The 21,114-nt window shown below is 33.6% G+C and overlaps 1 protein-coding gene across 3 annotated transcripts in view; it reads right to left on the bottom strand.

Annotated features, from left to right (window-relative positions):
* Positions 1 to 283: 283 nt before the first annotated feature.
* LOC120635670 (sodium/hydrogen exchanger 9B2-like) overlaps positions 284 to 21,114 on the bottom strand; it is a 54,278-nt gene continuing 33,447 nt past the window's right edge. For all 3 annotated transcript variants that reach the window (XM_039906760.1, XM_039906771.1, XM_039906778.1), the window contains 11 exons: positions 18,279 to 18,370; positions 16,723 to 16,822; positions 16,038 to 16,186; positions 12,457 to 12,688; positions 11,382 to 11,551; positions 10,788 to 11,002; positions 10,173 to 10,344; positions 8,281 to 8,435; positions 7,649 to 7,813; positions 6,917 to 7,121; positions 284 to 4,206 (listed from right to left, as the gene is read on the bottom strand). In XM_039906760.1, coding sequence (XP_039762694.1) covers positions 3,998 to 4,206; positions 6,917 to 7,121; positions 7,649 to 7,813; positions 8,281 to 8,435; positions 10,173 to 10,344; positions 10,788 to 11,002; positions 11,382 to 11,551; positions 12,457 to 12,688; positions 16,038 to 16,186; positions 16,723 to 16,822; positions 18,279 to 18,370 — 1,864 coding nt within the window. In that variant the 3' untranslated portion in view covers positions 284 to 3,997. The remainder of the gene's footprint in view (positions 4,207 to 6,916; positions 7,122 to 7,648; positions 7,814 to 8,280; positions 8,436 to 10,172; positions 10,345 to 10,787; positions 11,003 to 11,381; positions 11,552 to 12,456; positions 12,689 to 16,037; positions 16,187 to 16,722; positions 16,823 to 18,278; positions 18,371 to 21,114) is intronic.

The following is a 21,114-nucleotide window of genomic DNA, read 5'->3' on the forward strand; positions in this document are numbered from 1 at the left end:
TGTTTAAGAAAATTTAGCATAACTTTGTTATTTTTAAAATAACTGTCACCTCGGTCAAAGAATTATTTTGGCCATTTGAAGGGACAAAACTCCGAGCATCTTGCATACTATGCGTCAATGCGGTGGTAAACAAGAGGTTTTAGATTTAATTTGGTTTTGTTTTGATATATACCTAGGTTATTTTTCTTTATAAAGATTTTAATTATAGAAGTTATATCTTAATTTTGTTTTTGCTAAAATATAATTAATTAGAGGATTCAACAAAGTAATAAAACAACGCTCAAATTAGATCATAATTTTTTATTGCCATTCTGACACTTATTGGGCCCTTTAGAGCACCAATTAATAAAGCATTTTATAATGGGTTTCATTAAGTAATGGTACTATTTTTAGCGAATTTACAATTGTTATTCAGGTCATTCTCATTACTACGATATTAAAAAATATGCCGTTAGGTTTTCGAACCAATATACTATAACATATATCTCTTTATTGAAATAAAGTATTTTGTGCATACCGTAAACTAGGAATAAATTAGTTGAATAAAAATTTTATGTCACACCATAAATAAATGAATAAGTATGTTTTATTTTACAGCATGAAATATCAAAAATAGGAATATATATCTAATTTCATTTATAATCAAAATAAGCGATAAAAACATAAATTTGGTTGATTTGTCTAAAATTTTAGTACTTATAGAAATCCTAATACTTACCTACTTTTTTTAAATGGCAATTTTGTTAATACACTTACAATTGTACTGTATAAAAATAACTATTTTTATATTTGCAAAATAATTTTACATTTATTACAATGGGTATTTTTAAAATACCCCTAGATAAATCTAATTAAATATTCCTTTACTTTGTACCTACCATTAAAATGGTACTAATTCTGTTTTACATAAATCTCTAAACCAATCTAAAGACAGATCTAAAAACATTGCCAGTGAATAAGGATAGCTCTATTTTTAGCCCTATCAATTTAATTTAGTTAAGAAATGTCTATACAATAGAACTGGCACCTCTGACAGACTAATATTAATATCTACTAAGTTTAAATAGCATATTAAATATCACAATACTGATTTCCATTAATATTAACGCTTAAATATTAATATTAATAATTCCTTAGCAAATATTTGAATTTTCTACTACTGCTTTTAAATACAACTCGTAGGCTCGTCTTTGATTTTTAATATCGATATATCTCCAAAACATATAAACCTATACCTATTTATGAGCGTCTTAAAAATTACGCTTGGGTAACGAAAACCATGGTACTTTTTAACTTTTTAACAACACCACTACTTCGTTAGCCTACGATTTTACGGAACATTTTATTTACCAAAAATTATATAAACGCCGAAACAACTGAGAGTCTCGGTTGATAGACCAAAACAATCTGATTTCGGAATTAAAACCTACATTAATGTCTATACAAAAAAAAAAACATTCAATAAATACTTATGATAAATGTTTCCGTATAATTAAGGTATCATTGATTAAAATATTATTAAATGGATACGTGCATGGAATGTAAAAATTTTACTAGCTTATTTTCGATTTTTTAATAAATATGTGAAACTACGGTATATATTGGAATCATAATATATAACTAAGTCACTAAGTGAGAGTTAGACTGGCATAAGTGGGTTCCGTAACATGGAGCAATTGATAATATGAAACACTCCACAATATTGACCTGCGATAAAGATCGAGCAAAAAACATCACGTTTAATTTATGGGAGCCCTCCCTTAGGTCCTATTATTTCCTTTTATAGCGTTAATACAACCGCACCTTCTTTGATATTCATTTCAACTTTCTACTTAAACTGTTCATGAAAGACAGCCCGCTGACAGGCAGATGGACGGATGGACGGACGGATTGAAAGATGGACAGGCAGACAGCGGAGGCTTAGTAATTGGATGTCATTGGCATCCCTTTCGGTTACGGAACCCTAAAAAGGTTGCATTCTATTTTGGCATTGTAATAATATAGTTTTATACTGATTTGAATAAAAATGCAAGCGCAGCTCCGAGCACAATATGATAAAAGTCAAATTCCTAAAAAAAACTGAAACGTGACGTCTACACAGCGCTTTAATGTTGCATATCATTTGAAATATTTTGAAAATGTTGATAACGACGCTGCATCGATGCGGCGATAATGAAAAATTATACAATATCATGTAGGTATTTCTATATATATCACTTAGTAGTGTTTTAGACTTTGTGTATATCTGTATTCGTAACTAAATGTTAACTTTTTATCTAACCAAGATTAAATTTACATACTGCAGTTTCTATTTACCTCATAATTTTTAAAAATATTTTTTTATAAATTTGTCCTATAACTGTTTTATGAATTTGATTAATCGAAATTTTGATGTAACAAGTTTTACCTGACTTCAAATCCATTTGAAAAATATCAAAACCACTTAAAATACGTGCAACATAAATCGATTAGATTGTGTATACAATATGTGGTCGTTAATCATTTGGAAAGTTTATCAGTTCTGGTTATAGTCATAATCCAAATGACAGGGGAATTGGTGTCAGAAGAAAAATTCGTGCGAAGTGCGAATTTCGTGCGATTACTATGTTGAATTAAATATTATCGCTGCTGCCTGATTGTTAAAGCATATATATAGTTTTCAGTTTTAGTTCTGAAATTTATCACAAACCAAAAACATTAAGAACAATAAAAAAATATAATTCAATCAGTAATTAAGTATTTGTAAACTAATCTTTAAATGCCTAATAAACGCGGCATAGCATCGGAATAGTTATGAATTGTTTTGACACATTTGAACTGAAAGCACCTTTTAAATATCATAGTGTGAAATAAGACTTTATTTGTAAGGTTCGTAATCTGACTACGTACCTATATGAGAACGAACTCTTATTTACGAACATGTGTCGCCATAGTAAACTAATTATTGTGAGCGCTATTACTTATTGTAAACAACTTTAATAAAATAAACTTATTGCAATACTACATGATCACCATTTAAGTCATTAAAAATCAAATTGCTAGGCACAGGTTTCCTTTCTAACAGGTCAGGACTCACCACGGTCCTTTAATTTACAGAAGTTGACGAGCAATACTTTTAACTAACAAGTTACTTATATCTATAATATGTAGCTATATAAAAATATTATGAAGGAAATTTATTTAAGCTTATGGACGGGTTAGTTTAAACATAAAGCTTTCATTCTTTGACATTATAGGGAGGTTTCCACAAAAATATTGTAAAAGTATTATCTATTAACCGTTTCAGATTACAGTTAATTAGATTAATCTATTAAAATATCAAGGCGAACTCAAATCAAAATGTTCTTAATTGTCATAAAACATTCAAGAATATTTTACATTTTGCAGTCACTATCACGCCATTCAGTGTTCATTATTATTTTGTTTTATTATGGTCTCTCACATGGTTTTCTTTTCACTCAATTCTGCCATTTCTGTTGTACTCAAATCTGTTAACTAAACTGAATTAACATGTCTAAAAGTAGTGTACTTTTCACAATGTTTCCCGTGAAAAAGGATAGCATACTCTAAGACCTGCAAATTTAGTTTAGTTTAAACATAAATTTAATTTAAAGATTTATGTACAACAGAATAATTGCTACCAAATCTGGCACTTCTGTAACCTTTGTGTAAGCTTTTTTTTGTCGCAAAAAAACGTAACATCCACGATATCTGTAATTTAAACGAAGAGCGAATCGTAAAAATTGGCCCCTCCTTACAACTATGATAGACTTACTTACACTTAATAAGTTAGACTTGCAGCTCTGAAGAATCTGATGGAAAGACATTTTCTTATCCAAAATCAAACGTGACTTTATTAAAGGCAATGAATGAGGCTTTAAAGTTTATGCGGTACCATTAAGTTTATACATGTTTTTATATAGCTAAGTGAATCTTAAGCAAATGTGATGGAGATATTTGAAAGTAAATTTATGCAATAAATAAAATGGAATGGTTTCTACGTCCGGGGATTCGGTTGCACAGTGATAGGATTTGGTGTACTGTTAGCGTTCGGTATTACAGGAAGTATAGGAGAGACTTGTGGAGTGCTTGGAGTTTGCGTTTGAGAGGTGCTTTCTGTCTCAGCCTCTGCATCCCTTTCAGCCATTTCTTCTTCGTCGATGATTGAGATGTCACGGATTGAAGGTCTATGTGAGCGGCGCCATCCTGGAAAGAAGTTTCGAGAATGAGCGAAATTATTATGTATGACATTTTGCATAAACAGCAGGCCAGAAAAAAAAATCTTATTTATGATTTATAAACACTGGGTTTATAAAAGAATTAAACCAGAAAAATTATAATTTAAAAATTGATGCAATAAAAGTGGCACAACATGGCACAAGATGTCTACTTCTTCCACTCAGTTCTTTAAATCACTATCTACTCTATACAATACGGCTGCATAAGTAAAGACCTGATATTTTCAAACCAAAGAGGGAACTTATCAAGTTTAAACATTATTAGATAAGAAGGTCAGAGAGCATTCTACTATCTTCAGACAAATTTAAATAAGCAATTATGATCAGGAATTGTATTTTACTTTAGTTTAGTCTTCATAATGATCATGAATAAGTCAGTGTATTTTGTTTCCATAACGATTTTCTTGGTTTTCTTTTGTGGAAAGTGTTCCCCTAACCCATCAGATAATGTGAAATTCATTACAAAGTTGGTGCAAAAAGGCAGCGAGGATTGGGAGAGCGATATTTTTGAACCTAATATTTTTGAAAATAAAAAGATTGATTTGACCATAGCAGAACTTGATGATGATATTAAAAATGATCAGAATAATGGAAATGAAAATATATTATTCGCTGATGAAGATAAAGTTACAAAAGAGATAAAAAATGAAGAAGATGTAAATACAGGATACATAAAAAGGACCGTACGTCAAGTAAATAGTGGATATTCAAATATTTATCCCACGTTATCACCTCAAAATCCACATGTACCAGTGTACCCAGCTCCTTACAGACCAACGGCAGGGCTTCATAATGGATATTTACCAAATAACTATACCAGTAATCAAAATAGTTATAACTCTGCATATTCATCACCCTACCGCAATGGCACAGTTTCAAATCCTGTCAGCTTTAGACCACCCTATTCTCTCCAAGCACAAAACCAGTTTCAAAGAAATGCTAGCTATAGTTATCCAGGATATTACAATCAAGGTACCATTCGCAATAATCAATCCTACTCAAACGGTTTACATTCCAATAATATAGCATATCCACCATATAATTCAAATTCGAACCAACGCTATAATTCGAGTCTAGAACAACCCAACCACTATTATAATAATTCTCCTGCAGTAAATAATTCAAATCCAACATTTCAAGGTTTTTCGCAAAACAGTAATAATTTAAATCAACACAAATTCACTCCGACCCCTGCAAATCAATGGGCGCTATGGTACAAAAATAATAATACGCGTTACAATCCTTCGGGAAGATTAACGCCGAATGGGCAATATCCGCAAAATCCATATTCCAATAATAATTCTCATTCCTTCTCGAATTTCAATTATTCAACACCTCGTACCGTCTTAAATGGTTCACCCAATCCGTTAAATCCACCTTACCAAGGTTATCCACCTTATAATACTACGCACTCACAGAATAATTTCAATCATTCGAATCAGTGGTCAAGTTCTTCAATTACACAACCTCCGTACAATCCTACGGGCAATAATTATCCAGCATATATACCCACCGATAGACGATCTTCTAACTATTTGCGTCAGAATAATCCAGGAAACTATCCTAACAGCTATCCCACACAACGACCATACTCGCCTAATCCCTCACCCAATCCATATTCACAGTATTATCCAAATGGACCAAATCAAAATAATCAGTACAATAAAGAGCCAGAACACTTTTTTTTTGCCCCAGGTAATAGGGACACTAGGTATGATCCTCGTAATAATCCCTCTCCAAACTTTTGATATTCCCAGTAACATATGTAGTTATCGAACACCGATAATTATTCGTATAATAATAACAAGTGTTTTAATCTTGACGCACGTAGTTTGTTAATAATTAAATCTGTGGAAACATAACAACATAAAAATTGTGAGCGATATATATGTAAAAATTACAGAAATGTTCTAATTACTGATTAACTATCTATAATTCTACGAGTATATTTGTCTGATAATGCAAAGATTGTTGTTTTATTTTACCTAATCTATGTAATTTATACAAATAAATAAAGATCTGTTTTAATAAGCTCGTAATTATATGTAGGTATATGTACGTCTGTCTGTCTATCTTTATGTCAGTGTTGATTTTCGTATCTGGGATCAAATTTAACGTTGCTCTTAAATAAGTCATACAGTTTAAGATTCAGGATTGTATCCATTTTCGTTAATCGTAAAATATATGTACTAACCCAAGTACCTAACGAAGGAACCGACTCTAAATGCCAAAATTTCGATTTATACTCCATCAAACGGCGAATACATTAGGCCTTCGTCAGCCCCGGCTATTTCAACTTTAATATAAACTTTTACTAGTTTTTGCGACTTTTTGTGAGCTCGTAGGGAGAAATACTATCGTCGTGCTTATTTCTGCCGCTAAGCAACATTGTTGCACTGCTGTGTTCCGGTCTGGAGAGCGTATTTGCCGGTGTAATTAGAGGCACATGATGCATTTACGCCTCAAATTGATTTAAGCATGTTGTAGGAAGTGCTCCTTGCATGCCCTTTGAAGTGTTGCTCTGTTTATTGTCGATGGTTTTCCACTTACCATCAGATGAACCATCTGCTTGGTCCATCAATGAAAAAAACTTATCATAATAATTATAACCAAAGAGTCTGTCTGCGTTACTTTAGTATATAGGCTGTGATGGATGATGTATTTATAATTAGTCTTACCTTCTAGTACAGGTGGTTTAGAAGTCTTTGAAAGAAGCCTTGGTCCCGTGATTGTGATGACAATGGCGCCAAGAGGCGCAGTGATGACTATAGACAAGATGCATATAGTTATAAGAATATCTGCATAGTTTCTTAGCTCGGCTAAGTATTCATCATCGCCAGTCATCTTGCTGATTTCATCCAGCGCTACTGGTGCTAAAGCGGCCTGTAAGAATAATAATGAAATTGCTCAATTCATAAAAGTGATACGCGAATACTGGTAAAGCTTAAATTCAAGTTCAAATTCAAATTCATTTATTTCAAGTAGGCCTACTTTATAAGCACTTTTAAAACGTCAAGTATGCATGTTTGTGTGACTCTACCACCGGTTCGGAAAGCAGATTCTACCGAGAAGAGCCGGCAAGAAACTCAGTAGTTGCTCTTTTCCAACATCAACATCATCTTACTTTAATTTTCAATTTATTTTCATTTCATATTACATTACTCATAATAATATCACAATAATCAAAAGCAATTGTAAAAAAAACCATTGCCATTCGGGTAGTAGAAAGACATACCATTGAATAATATATATAATTAGTTAGTTTAGGTACCTTAGTTAGTCTAAGTTTGAGTTGTTGTTCTTTAAATCAGTAAAAATTGATTCCAACGGTCTGAGAAAAATATTTAAAACGAGTGATGCTGAGACAACTAATATATATAAATACAGCGTATGAATAAAGGTAACCTCACCTGAACAGTTGCTTTAGCCATCCAAGCCAAGCCGACGAAGATCTTTTCCCTCATATTTAGATTACTGCGTACAGCACAACAACTTGTGAGTACAGCGCGGAGAACAATGCATGTTACAGTTATACCACATCCTACTAAAACCAAGTGTGGGGCTAAATCTGCAATCTGCAACAAGATATTAAACACATACTTTATAAAAACTGCTCTATATGTTTAGTGTTGCTTAATCTAAAGTAGGTATTCTCGTTGTCACAGTATACTGTACTTCCTTTTACACGAATAGCCTGTGAATTAATAACACAAATAAACAGTACAGTGCCTTTCGCGTTCAGTATAATAATGCGTTCAGGATGCTGATGGGACTAGGTCTTGCAGTGCGTCAGGGATGTTTGTCAAAGCGCTTATATTTTTTTTATTTTCTACAACAACATGCGGAAACGGTGTACTTCCCTATTGCGCAGTGTTTGGGCTAGTTCCAGTATCTTCCTGAAAGCACTTGCCAATCGGCCAAACCATATCTCTAAGCTAAGTTAGCTAACATTACTTGTTATTTTTGTATTGAACTAACAATTTATTATACAAGTCGGTCGAAATAAATGATTGTTGTTTTATTTGAATAAAAAAATACTTACGACAACTTGTGCACCAGTAACGGCAAAAAGCATAGGCTCAAAGAACATCCAGAAGATTTCGAACGCCGTGGCAGCAGGGTTATCTTCAAGATCCCAACCTTGTTCCACCCACTCCTTGCAGGCGACGTAAGCGAATGCAATCACCGCCAATGGCCCTGAAGCAGCATCATTTTAGAGTTAATAACTTGAAATAAAATATTTGACAAAATGAACGCATATGCCCATACCTACTCCCAATACTACTACACATAAATATATAACAGTTTTAAAACCAAGGAGTACTAAAAAAAATAATGAACGAAATGGATTGTTTAATAATCTTTAAAACATTACTTGCTTGAGAAAGCTTATTATAAAATAAACGACTTTCTAAATGAGAATATTTAATAATGACAATAATAAGTCCGCCTCTTAATCTGGTTACAGCGCCCTCAAAGGGTTCCATTTCAAATGTATGGATGGACATTTTGGATTTTGGACTTTTGAGAATATATTCATTATGTAATCTATATGACTGTAATTATAAGGTTCAGTATCTAGATCATCATTATCATCCTTCGTTCGAGCTCGTCTCCACGAAAGGTAGGCTCAAGACTTACACTCTGAGCTACCATTGCTATCTAACCCTACTGGAATGCAAAACTCGCAACGGAAGACAAACACTATTTACTAACACTAATAATTATTACGTAACTTACAGGGATCCGCTAGATACATACAGTTCTAGACCATAGAGTTTTTGTATTTTTTTAACTTTTCGTTTACCACTACATGTCAGCGCTCGAATGCTATCTCATTTAATAGTTAGTGCTGAGCCAATGATGCAGGTAGTGGACTAACCTGCTAAGGTCGTGGATGTTATATTAAACCTACAATGTCTTTTGATATTTTAAAACCATAAACATCACTGAAAAAACAACGTACAGCATGCAGGCAATATAATGCATTAAATGTTATATTGTTTTACAACGATGTTTATTTTTTGTAACTAGGATACCATGACTCGTACCTGCAGTAATTCTCTATTATACTTTACTTTTTAAAGAAGATTTTCGTAATGCACGCACGCTCGAGTTATTTAATTAGCTGTTTCCTTGCGGCTCGTGTTCTATTCGACAATGGCCCCAATTTGTGATTAAATAAAATTAATTCTTTTGGCACCGTATCGCTCTTTTTCTGATGGTAAATATTTATAGCATTGAGACTTTTTATACCATGAAAGAACAATGGCGAACTCCCAAACAGAATAGAGCGATTCGTTTTTTACTCAATATGCGAAACGTCACTATTGTTCGTGTTATTTTATTAATGCTTACTTACTAATTTTAATTAATTTATTACACGCAGACAAATGATAGTTAAAGGTAAATACATATACACATGTTTTAATAGGAACACAATTTTCTTTGTTTCCACGCTGTTTTAATGCATAATATCTCCAGATACGCATAACATTGTATTGTTTGCGTGAAAGACATCGGCTTACTTTCCAAACAATCAATGAATCCGTCGGATAAAGGCTCGATATTATTTTAGCGATTATGCAGTAAAAGGGAATGTAATAGTACCTATTTGAAGAAAACCCTTAAGATGTAATTTTATTAAAATAGGTGGTTGGAGAAAAATCTAAAATGTATCTATTATATTATGAATTCGAATAATATTTCAATTTCAGAAATAGATTCGCCTATTTCATATGTTTTTTTGCAGATTTATCTAATGCATATTTAGGTTAAAATATCATATCAAGATTTTTTCATTATCATTCCATTACCTACCTGCCTCTTAGATTTATAAAGGTTTAGGTCTTATTCCACCAAGTGCATGGGAAATGTTTTGAACCAAGTAGAAGCAAATAGGTTAAATAGGTAAAATGTCTAAGTATTGCTTACCAGCGCCACCCCAGCCAATTTCCTCCGATCCGAGGACCGACATAAGACCACCAACTAGTAACAGGAGTACTCGTATAGGCACCAAAAAGGAATCGTTTCGTTCTGGAATGTATTTAACTAAATATCCACAGAAGTAACCAAAAGCTACGCCTCCAATAATACTAAGTGGACCCTGAAATGAAGAAGGAAAATTGAAGATTAGCATAGCCATTTTATCAATTACAATCTAAAAAAGGTCAACACCGTTCTAAAAAACCATCAACAGCATTCTATTACTGGTTGTATCACTTGTATCCTCGCTGATAGCATGGATTTATTTATACACTCTGCAAATTTGTGCACTCTGCAGTTAAGGATTATTAATAAGTGTTAGAGATACCAGAACCAGAAGAGTACCTAAACGTGCTCTCTGAGACAAGGTGGAATTGTAAAAGCCGATTTCGAACTTCATAGTCATGCACCTATCATCTCTTTCTAGCTCCGTCTTTCCTATTGGAACTTCTTTCTTCTGGGAAAGAGTTATTTAGAGATCTAGAGTCTGTGCTTAACAGTGGGATATATATCCCCCAATGTGGATGAATTTAGATTTTTTTACAATTTTTATTTTATACGCACCTGAATAATGTTTGTGGTTAACGACGAGTTTGAGAACATGATTGATGATACAATTCCGAACACGGCAACACTGGCCGCATCATCGATACCCGACACGGCCAATACTAGAGTTGGGATCCCTTTTGACACACCATAACCTTTTTCACGGAGGCGGAATAGGCAGGGAACTACGACAGCAGGCGATACTGCAGCAAATATTGAACCCAGAAGGAAAGCTGAAAAATCTTTTTATTAGACATGAACCATATTTAGGCGCGCTTAAACGGCACTTTAGTAACGGCTTCGGGAGACTATCTCAAGAAATTGCAGTTGCTGAGTCAGGTACAGAAACTGGACAGCTTCGCAGGACGCTACTAGAAACTTTTAAAAGCTGGACACTAAAGGTTTGGCGCTACCTTCTTGTCAGTGTCACGACAAAATGATTGAATGAAAATCAAAATGATTGTCAATCCGTGTGTGACGAGTAAAAGTAACTGGATTCCATCAGTTACCAGTGTCTACATCTGCACAGGTTGATTTGATATTGATTGTATGTTAATACAATGTTTAACGGTGTCTTACATTATGCAAGTATTTAAAAACACTTTTTCTTACCCCAGTCCCATGGCAGTCCAAGAAGGTAATGACACATTACAGCGGATAAAACGTATTCAAAAGACCATGGTATAAGTGCAAGCTTGATTACAGTCCAGAAGATTTTCTTCATCGCCATCGGATCCAGGTCGAGACCAGCTCGCGTTAAAATGATTGTGAGGGCTATTTTTCTGAAATAAAAAAGAAAGGTAGTAAGTTCGCTTGCCAAAACCTTTTATTCATTCGTTTATGTTATTAAAAACATCTGTGCTCAAAAACATCTATCATTATCAATCCATTACACGGGCCCAGGTATCCTCACAGAAAGAGTAGGGTGTAGGCCTTAGCCAAGCTGGTCAAGTGCGGATTGGTAGATTTCACCCACCTTTGGACCTTTATGGGGAACTCCAAGGCGTGCCGGTTTCCTCACGATGTTTTTCTTTACCGTTAAAGCAAGTGATATTTGAAATTTAATAGTTGATTAAAAGACTGTACAATAAATCGTTAAAATATTTTGTCAAGTTCGACGTTGTTGACGAAATTGAGTATCCACCAAATCTTAAACTTCATAAAATCTATATGTTTTTCGTTATTAAAATTTGTCCATAAACTAATATACAGTTAAAAATATTAAACAAAAAAATCGTCACCATAAGACCTGCAATCATATGTGTGTATGCTGAATGCTGAAAAGGCTGCGGCTAAGGTATGTTCGATGTTGACGTATGACTTTGTATTGAGTGAACATAATTTGGTTGGCAATCTTTTGTTAACGTCTAGCTAATACTAGTTGTTATTACCGTGTAGTGACGGCATATTAGAATTCAAGATTTTACCACCCTTCCTATTGCCGTCAATATCGTACGGGGCGACTAAGGCAATATTATGGAGAACGGGCAGCAGCGTCTTCAGTGCTACTACTACCACCTACTGCGATCAAAAACTGACTACCCAGAGCCGTGGTTTTGGCCAGACAATCCCGTTAGGAAAGACTCTTAGTCCAGCGGTGGACTGTTATAGGCATAAAAATTATATTGATAAGTAATTATAACAAAATTGAATCGGCTTTGTGTTTTTTTTTACAAATTTTGCTTACCTTATATAAGACGCGACTTTTTGATAATGCGGATCGAAGTCGACAAATCCTATGTTTTTCATGATTATTCCCACTATTAGCATTCCTATTAGTGCAGGTAGGGTAGTGACTTTTACCATTAGCCATCCACCGAAGTATGCGGCTATCGTGAGGACAGCAAACATGAATAGCTGTCCGCCTGGAGCAGCGGTGTCACCTAGTACTATCCATACGATTACCCACGACATTATACCTGAAATATAATTATTATATTCAGTTATTAAACAGTTATAAGTTAGGAATTTAATGGTTTGTGTTTATCTACTTATTTATAGCATTACATAAAGAATATGACGACCTCCCTTGCGCAGTGGTGAGCGCTGCGGTCTTATAAGTGGGAGGTACTGGGGTCGATCGCGGCGGGGAAAATTTAGCAATTTATAATTTCTTAATTCTCTTTGTGATCTGGTCTCTGGTCTTTCTAATGGTCTGGTGATAGGCTCTAGCCCTACCGACAACGACGTGCAACTAAGCGATTTAGCGTTTCAGTACGATGCCGCGTATATACCTATTAGGAGTATGGGTTTAATATCACTGCTATACGTGTTACATGTTAGCCCACTTGGTAGTGGGCTAACTTAGACGGGATTATCACTTACAACCAGGAAAAGGGCTAACATGTAAATCGAATTTTAAAATAAATGAGAGAACACTGTAGTATCATTTTAAAAATAAGACTAACATCGTTTATCATTTAAAGTACAAGCGTGATGTTAAGTATAAACTAACACTTAATCAGATTACAAATGTAACGGGGGTTATCGTCCAACTTGATAGTTCGTATAGGGGATAGATTTTTATACAAACCATTTTTATGCTTGTCAAATTTCTTGATTCTATTCTAGGAATAAACATGATCAACAGGAACTACTCTACGCTTAGATTTTGTTGAGAGTGTAAAAATATGCGTGGCAATGTCCTTTGCTTGTGTTGGCTTAGAAGTTTGATACTTTTATAGCTCCAAGGGATGCAGAGCTTATTTGACCTAAATTTTATAACAAAAGAAGACGGCTAGCCTTTGTTATTCATTTATTTTACTTGCACACATTGCCACCCATGCATAAGTTAGTGCAACTTAGTCGTGGGGACCTGTCAGGGCGTAGCAATAAGAAAAAGATTGAGTTTTATAAATATTACGAATACATTATTTCCGTCTTAGGTTTCTAACTGGTGTAAGTAGAAATAAACTTATATGGCAGAATAATTAGTCACTATTACAAGATAGTCAAGTTAATAAATCTATTATAATATTAAATATTTGCTCAGCCAATTGGTTAGTCATTAGATAGCCTTTTAAGCCAATAAAATCAATTTTTTCATAGTAAACTCATCTTATCTTTGGCCATATCATTTGTATTAAAATAACATATTATAATGTGCTATCAGGATTAAATTTATTAATATATTGCTGCATATAAATAAATGCCTTACTATTTAAGATTTTAAGCGCGAAAATAAAAACTGCAACGATTGTTATAATATTATCGTCGTTCAAGTGCGTTTCACCTGTTTTTGTTTTTACTTATTTTAGTTCATGGTATTTATTTGATTAGCCAGTATTACGCGCAATATCTACCGATAAAAAATGTTCTGGACTAATAATGCCGATTTTTGGGGGTCTGTTACAAAAATAGTAGACAAACTATAACGGCCTTCATATACTGCACCGTATGGAATCAACACCGACTCGACTCAGATTAAAGCATTGAATTGTGAGCTTAATATCGTGTAAAATAAACTGTTGCTAGAAGTCTCCCACGCGATTGTCATCTTGTTGTTTAATACTACTGGCTTAGACATTTTGAAAACTTAATTGTAATTCGTAAATTTTAGTCGAAAGTGTTGTCGACGTGGAGTAAAATATTGTAAGTCTCTTTTTAAAGTACCTACAGAACCCTCTGCGCGTGAGTTTGATTGGCACTCGGCAGTTTTTAAGTTATATTAAACCGTAGCAAATACTACGCCGAAATACTTAGTAATACTATTTAGAAATATGTTTTTTTAAGACTAGTTGAGCGTAGATTGTCTCGACCAACGATTATGGTTTCATGGGTTGCAACCTGAACTTACTAATAATGTGACCTTTGAACTTTTGGCAGCAGGGAGAATTAGTCTTATCGGACGCGCCAAATGCATTGTATACATTCTACTTTGCTTACGTGAACTTATATCAAACATCAGTTTTCTCTCTGTACTGATCGTCACTGCACTTCTTCATTTTAAGCTTTCTCGTAATTAAGAAATTTTTATATTGTTCCTGTCTTTGCTAGATAGCTTTGGTATATGTCTATATGGATTTATTATGTACCTTCATGATAACCCTCATTATTTTATAATACCTTGTTCATTACATTCCCATAGCTGTGTTTCATGTACCCAAACTGGTATCAGGATTTTCTTATTTCACAAAATGTTGTTGTGTACAGATAACACGGAATCAAGACCAGGCCCAGGTGCTCAATTTTCTTTTTAATATAAGTTTTCCACCACACCCAATATCATACCGAGGTATTAAGCTTTGTGTACGTATGGAACCAGTTGGCTGTTAATGTATATCAGATGGTATTGCGGTATCTAATTCTTAAAATTTATTTAGCTTGATGAACTACTGTGTTGTCCAAAATATATCTTTAATATTTCGTATACTTTGTTAATAGTGGGTATCATAGGTGTAGAACAGGCACAGGAACGTAAAACACTTACTTTTGGTGCTCCTGATTGGATTATCTTACAACATTATAAAGCAAAAATATACTTATTAAGTAATTGCATTAAACATTTTACTATGGTATTAAACTATAGTAGTCAGTTTATATGAAGAGATTTCAGACGTCATAAAATACTTTTCAATGTCATAGAAATTAGGGCCCTTGGTATCATATGAAAATAATAATACAGTTGACCTTTGTCGCAATTCACTGGTTTAACCAATAAGATAAATTATTTATCAATGCTTACAAAGTGACACTTTTTTGACCGTCGCGTTGTAAATTTTTTTTAAAGTAAACGATTATACGATCGAAACTACAGACTGCGTTAATATTTTCCTGTCAGCCTTCAATAACTTGGTAATAAAACGTAATCTCGTAGTTCAGGGCGACTTTTTGTAGATTAGCGTTTGTCTAGAAGAGCAACTATTTGTACTCATAGATTTACAGGTATTCATATTACTATGTGGCGAAAACAGAAGCCTGAAGGATATTTCAGAACTTTACGTAGGTATTAGAAACGAAGTAATACAACGCTTTAAGTTCTTGTCAGTGGATATCGGTGCAGATCATCAAAATAATTTAAAAAAAAAAATGAATATTTAAATAACTTTAAACTTGATTGTTATTTTAAATCTTGTGTGATAGAATGGTAAGATTTAAGGGTTTTAAATGCATTCATTATTTTGTTCTAGCTATTATTGATAGTAGTATTTCGCAGAATATGACAATATTATGATTATTGAGCAAATTATATGGGTTTTTGAAGCTAAGGTTGCATATCCAGTAATATATTTGCCTTTTTTGTTAAAAGATAACCGATTAAAGACTTACCAATTAAAAGTACGGCTAAATTTTGAGCGAAACGTCTGTATGAGGGACATAGTGGATACGGGCAAATCTTCTGCCAGTGGGGAGGCTCCCACGAAGGAATGCTGGAATCGTCCGTGTGGCACCTTTGGCAACAGGCGTACCACCAAGATCTGTGTTAAAAATAGTTGAAAGAGGTTAAGTTGTTTAAGAATGTATGTCATCGGAAATTTTTCAAATCAAATATGAAGAATAGAAATAACTGATAACTTTTTCCGTATGATCAACTCTAGTACGAAAGAGATCTGCTCTTACTTAGATAGTGGTGCTGAATTCACATAAAATGTAATGAAATTGTTTATTATTTATATTAATAAATTTATACTCTTTGTGCTAGACAAGAGGTAAAAGGCCATAGATACTGGAAGTCGCTGTTGAAGAGAAATTGCAAGCTGTGGACATGCAGTGGGTGTAATTATTTGATGACTCTTGGTTTGTGACCATTAAATATTAAACAACCACACAACACAACAAGTAGGACACCAAAGAAAAGGACTTCTTGGATCTCAGTTTTATTAAAGCAAGTAAGAACACCCTGTAAATCTCCTTATATTATACAATGTCAATCAATACAACTCGAAACACCCATGAGTTGCTAAAACGAATAAATATTCGTAACGTCATTTATATAAATAACGAAGTTTCTTACCTTTCGACGTGATCGCTATGATGTGATAAAGCTTTTTTGGAATAGATGGAAGAAGTGGTTGAGTATTTCTTATATCTGCCTTCAATGTGCGTAGGTCGATCTAAAAATCAGAGAATCAAGCGTTACTATCGACGACTGGGAATCTAATAGTGCCGATCAATGAAAATATTTGTGAGAAATGACATATGTCTCGTACCGTATGTTGTTTTCTCACCGGCAACGATGATTATTGCTGTTTTATATTTGCATATTGTATTTTTCTTCATAATTTTCTTGTTAATTTTTAATAATAAAAGATGCCAAATGTTATGCAATTGGCATGCATATATAATATTTAATATAAGTAGATGTTACACTGTAGAAGTAGATGATATGTAATCACAATCGGACAAACCTGTACTGTGTATCACTAATACTCAATTCAAAGAAATCATATAATTTCAACGGCTATTTCATTTTTTTTATATGTGAGTCGGTATAAGTATAAAATATAAAAAAAATGGTCAACTCTAACTAATTTTGAACATTTGACATATATCTACGTTTAGTTATGCTTGGGAGTGTTTGTTATTCTTAAAATAGTAAATTTTTCTTGAAACATAATGTAGGAACTTTATTTGGTTGAAATAGTAATAAAGTGACCCATTTGAACTTTAATGTAATCTTAGCTAACGTTATGGTTGTAATTGGGTTTAATTTATGTAAACTGTACGGTTATTATTGTGGTGAGTATCGGCAAACCCTCCCATAGAGAGAGGCCTTTAGTCCAACAGCGGGCTCTTAAAGGCTATTGACGGTCATATTGTACAGTTATTTATCTAAAAGTAATGTCAGGAAAAAGTTGTTTGGTTTTTAATTATCATGACTACCTATTAATATTTATGTTTTACGAAAAATTTTGAAAATTCAAATCGATCTCGATCGATCTAAAATATTTCTAGTAGATCTTTTACTTTTATTTTAGATTCATAATTATGATTTTTATTTTATTTAAGTAGGTATGTAATTCTATTGTATTGTTATTGTAAGTATAAGAGCAACAAAAAGTTGTCTTGTTATTTTAAACTATTAACTAAAATAATATTTTTATAACATTAAAGTAAGTTATTGATATCCGAAATCAGAATAATGTACCTACATAATGTTGTTTATAATTAAGTTTTTACACTCTTGAAAATATATCCGCACTGTGGTGGACTAGGGCCTAATTCCATAGTTTAGATTTATCCTCTTGCTTCGTGAGACTGCAACGCGTTGGTCCCTACGAACGCTTTTACTTTTAGATTTATAATTATGATTTTTTAGCAAGTAGGTATGAAATTGTATTGTATTGTAATTGTAAGTATAAGAGCGACAAAAAGTTGCTTCAGTTGCAACCCTTTTTTTCACATCCGGTAACTTAAGGCTGCCCTCTAAGACTTAAGATTTCCAATAGCTATTAAATGCAACATATTGTCATATGTTCATCCCCGTTCACGCAGTAAACTTTTTAATGAACACGTTGTATACGAAAGGATGAACGAGGCAAGATCAAAGATTATTTTTATAAAACTTACCCCAGGATGTATCCATTTCAGCTGCCATTGCATTGTGTAAGTTACTTTTCCGGCGAGAGGGCCCTTCCGCCTGAGCTGATACTCGGCCATTCCTGTAAAAATTATCTCTAGGTAGTTTATCTTATCTTTTTTATTACTATTTAATAAACATTTTATAACCGTTGTAATTTTTATTGATTATGGTAACTTTTTTTTCAAAAAAGAACAACTTTGTATCGTTATATACGATCCCTGTAAGATGCAAATTTTATAAACCACAGCAGCATTCAAAAGTGGCTGGCGATGGAAATGCAAAATGACGTCTTGCTTGTGCGACAGGTGCCAATAATTTTTGTGTCGTGAATATAATATGAGATTGAAAACTATCGATGGAAATTGAGATTTCAACATGTGATGTTTTATGTACGCGTAAATCTACCTGCCTTTAAAAAATATTAAACCATGTTGAGAAAATTATCTTCTGTGCTCAATTCTAATTGCTAGTAAAAAATTAGCCATGGCACTTAATTTATGTACCTAAACTTTAAGGTTACACTTTAAGCCTGATAAGGTAATTACATTTAGTATTAGGTAAACCAAACCTCTTTTGCAATTTGACTCTGTTATAATAAATATATTAGCAAGTGCATGAGTTTATCTCACGTGGTATAAGTATATGAAGTATAAAAAAGTGGTTCAAAAGTATGGTAGTCCATAAAGTAATTATACATTTAAACAAATAATTTTGCTAAGCAAGAGCATAATCTAGGTCCTCATTTATAATAATGAAATATAACACTTTAAAAAGGATATTCGAAAATTTTTGAAATTAATAATGTATCAAAAGCGTTTGTCACATTACACTTTGTTTGAATAAGTGTCAAAAGCGATGCTGGAATGGGAGCCCCGAACTGGTAAGCGCAGCGTTGGTCGACTCCCAACGAGGTGGACGGAAGAAATTAAGCGTGTCGCAGGTAGCCGCTGGATCCAAGCGGCACAGAACCGTGGAATTTGGAACTCCCTACAAAAGACCTATGTCCAGTAGTGGACGTCTATCGGTTGATATGATGAAGAACATCGCAACTTCTATCTTGTCTATTAAGCATAGGTTATTGTTCAATTGTTAAACCAATCTAACTGTAGTTTGCAATTTGCACTCCTGGTGATGTATATAGGATTATACTAATGTGAAACTAGGTACCGTTAAAAATAATCCTTGCGATTTAAAAGAAAAAAATATTGGTGAAATGGATTAGTGCGCTTCGTGATTCTACAAAATTCCTCAATAAACATAACCCAAAGAGTCTTAGGCGTACACGCTAACTTCAATCAACCTCAAAACCTACTATGCTAAATTATTAAAGTTTTAACGCGCTCATCTCATGAGCCACTTGTAAAATATTTTTGCATTAGAAATTTAGAGGCTATTTTTGTTTGTGATGAACTATAAATTCAGGCTGCAGGACAAAGCTAGCATATTAATATAACAAGAGTACCTGGAATTCTACCGGCAAAATACTGTGCATTTTCATGATCCGTTTATTGCACCGACGTAACTTATTGATAAGGTAAGGCGATTGTGTGTTCAAGGGTAGCAAATATTTTCTATTCAGTATCAAGTTCTCAGCCATGCACTCGTATAAGGTCGAACTGTTTACCCATAAAAGCAAGTAGCATGTGATCGCCAAGGTTTAATCTAATAAAACTACATGTATTTCTTGACCTTCTATAGGTAAACAAGATTTAATTATAACAAAGTGCCTTTTTATATTTATATTATTGTACGAGTGAAGATTTTAAGTGCACTGAAAGTAATGAGATCTGTAGAACAATAACTGTAAAGATTATTTAATTAGGTATTAGATATTATGTTTCTTAATATATTTGAATTTTCAAATTAAAATATATTATTTTGAAATATATTATTTGAATGTAAGTATTATTTACGGAATTAAATTAAATGCTTTTCAAATTTTTTTTGTCATCTCGAGAGTAAAGCTGTAACTCTTTTGTTCGGAAGAAGTTATCGTCTTTGCATAACACAACTTGGTTTTGAACAAGTTACACTGAGTAGAATTTGACTTTACTGATATTCCGGAAGCAAGCACAAAAACGACGAACGATCTTTTAACAGAATAAATGAATATGAAACCACATACAACCGAGTTTCGGAACACGCATAGGTGATGCTACCCTCTTGCCTATTATGATGACTGAACAGTGAACATTGCTATGTCAAGAGGTCACTTAAAATACCTTTAATATAATCGAATTAAACTTGTAAGGCTTTAATATTGAGTAGGTACCTACATGGCAGTTTGGCAATTCGTATTAATGAGATTACCTTTTGTTATGAAAGAAAATTTTAATTGGATAATAGAAAGATGTTTATATTTTTACGACGTTTTTAATGTTCTTTATCATCATCATCGTCTTCACCTAATTTACGGCCCATTACAGGGCACGGGGCCGTAGTCCACTGCGCTGGTCACTTGCAGATGGACTTCTCACCCCCTTGAGAACATTACCTTTTCATCACGGGGTTTTCCTTCGTCGCTAAAGCAAGTGCAATTGTTTTCCCTAAATAGAAACGCGCATAACTCTAAAAAGTTAGAGTTGCTTCTCTGGGATCAAATACTGACGCCCGAAAGGGAAGCCGAGCCCACTAGGCAATCACCGTTAAAAGCACCTCCCATATGATAGAGATGAACAATACGACGTAGTACGTTATTAATAGGTTTAGCATAACGATGATGATGGCGTTGTGTAACTATATTCCCGTTACCCCTCCAACCCAGCGTAAAGCTAGTAGGTACGACTACTGGTTGTTGAAGTATCGCATCCAGATTCAAATGCC

The sequence above is a fragment of the Pararge aegeria genome, chromosome 3 (genome assembly GCF_905163445.1).
Source record: "Pararge aegeria chromosome 3, ilParAegt1.1, whole genome shotgun sequence".
In the NCBI taxonomy this organism is placed as follows: domain Eukaryota; kingdom Metazoa; phylum Arthropoda; class Insecta; order Lepidoptera; family Nymphalidae; genus Pararge; species Pararge aegeria.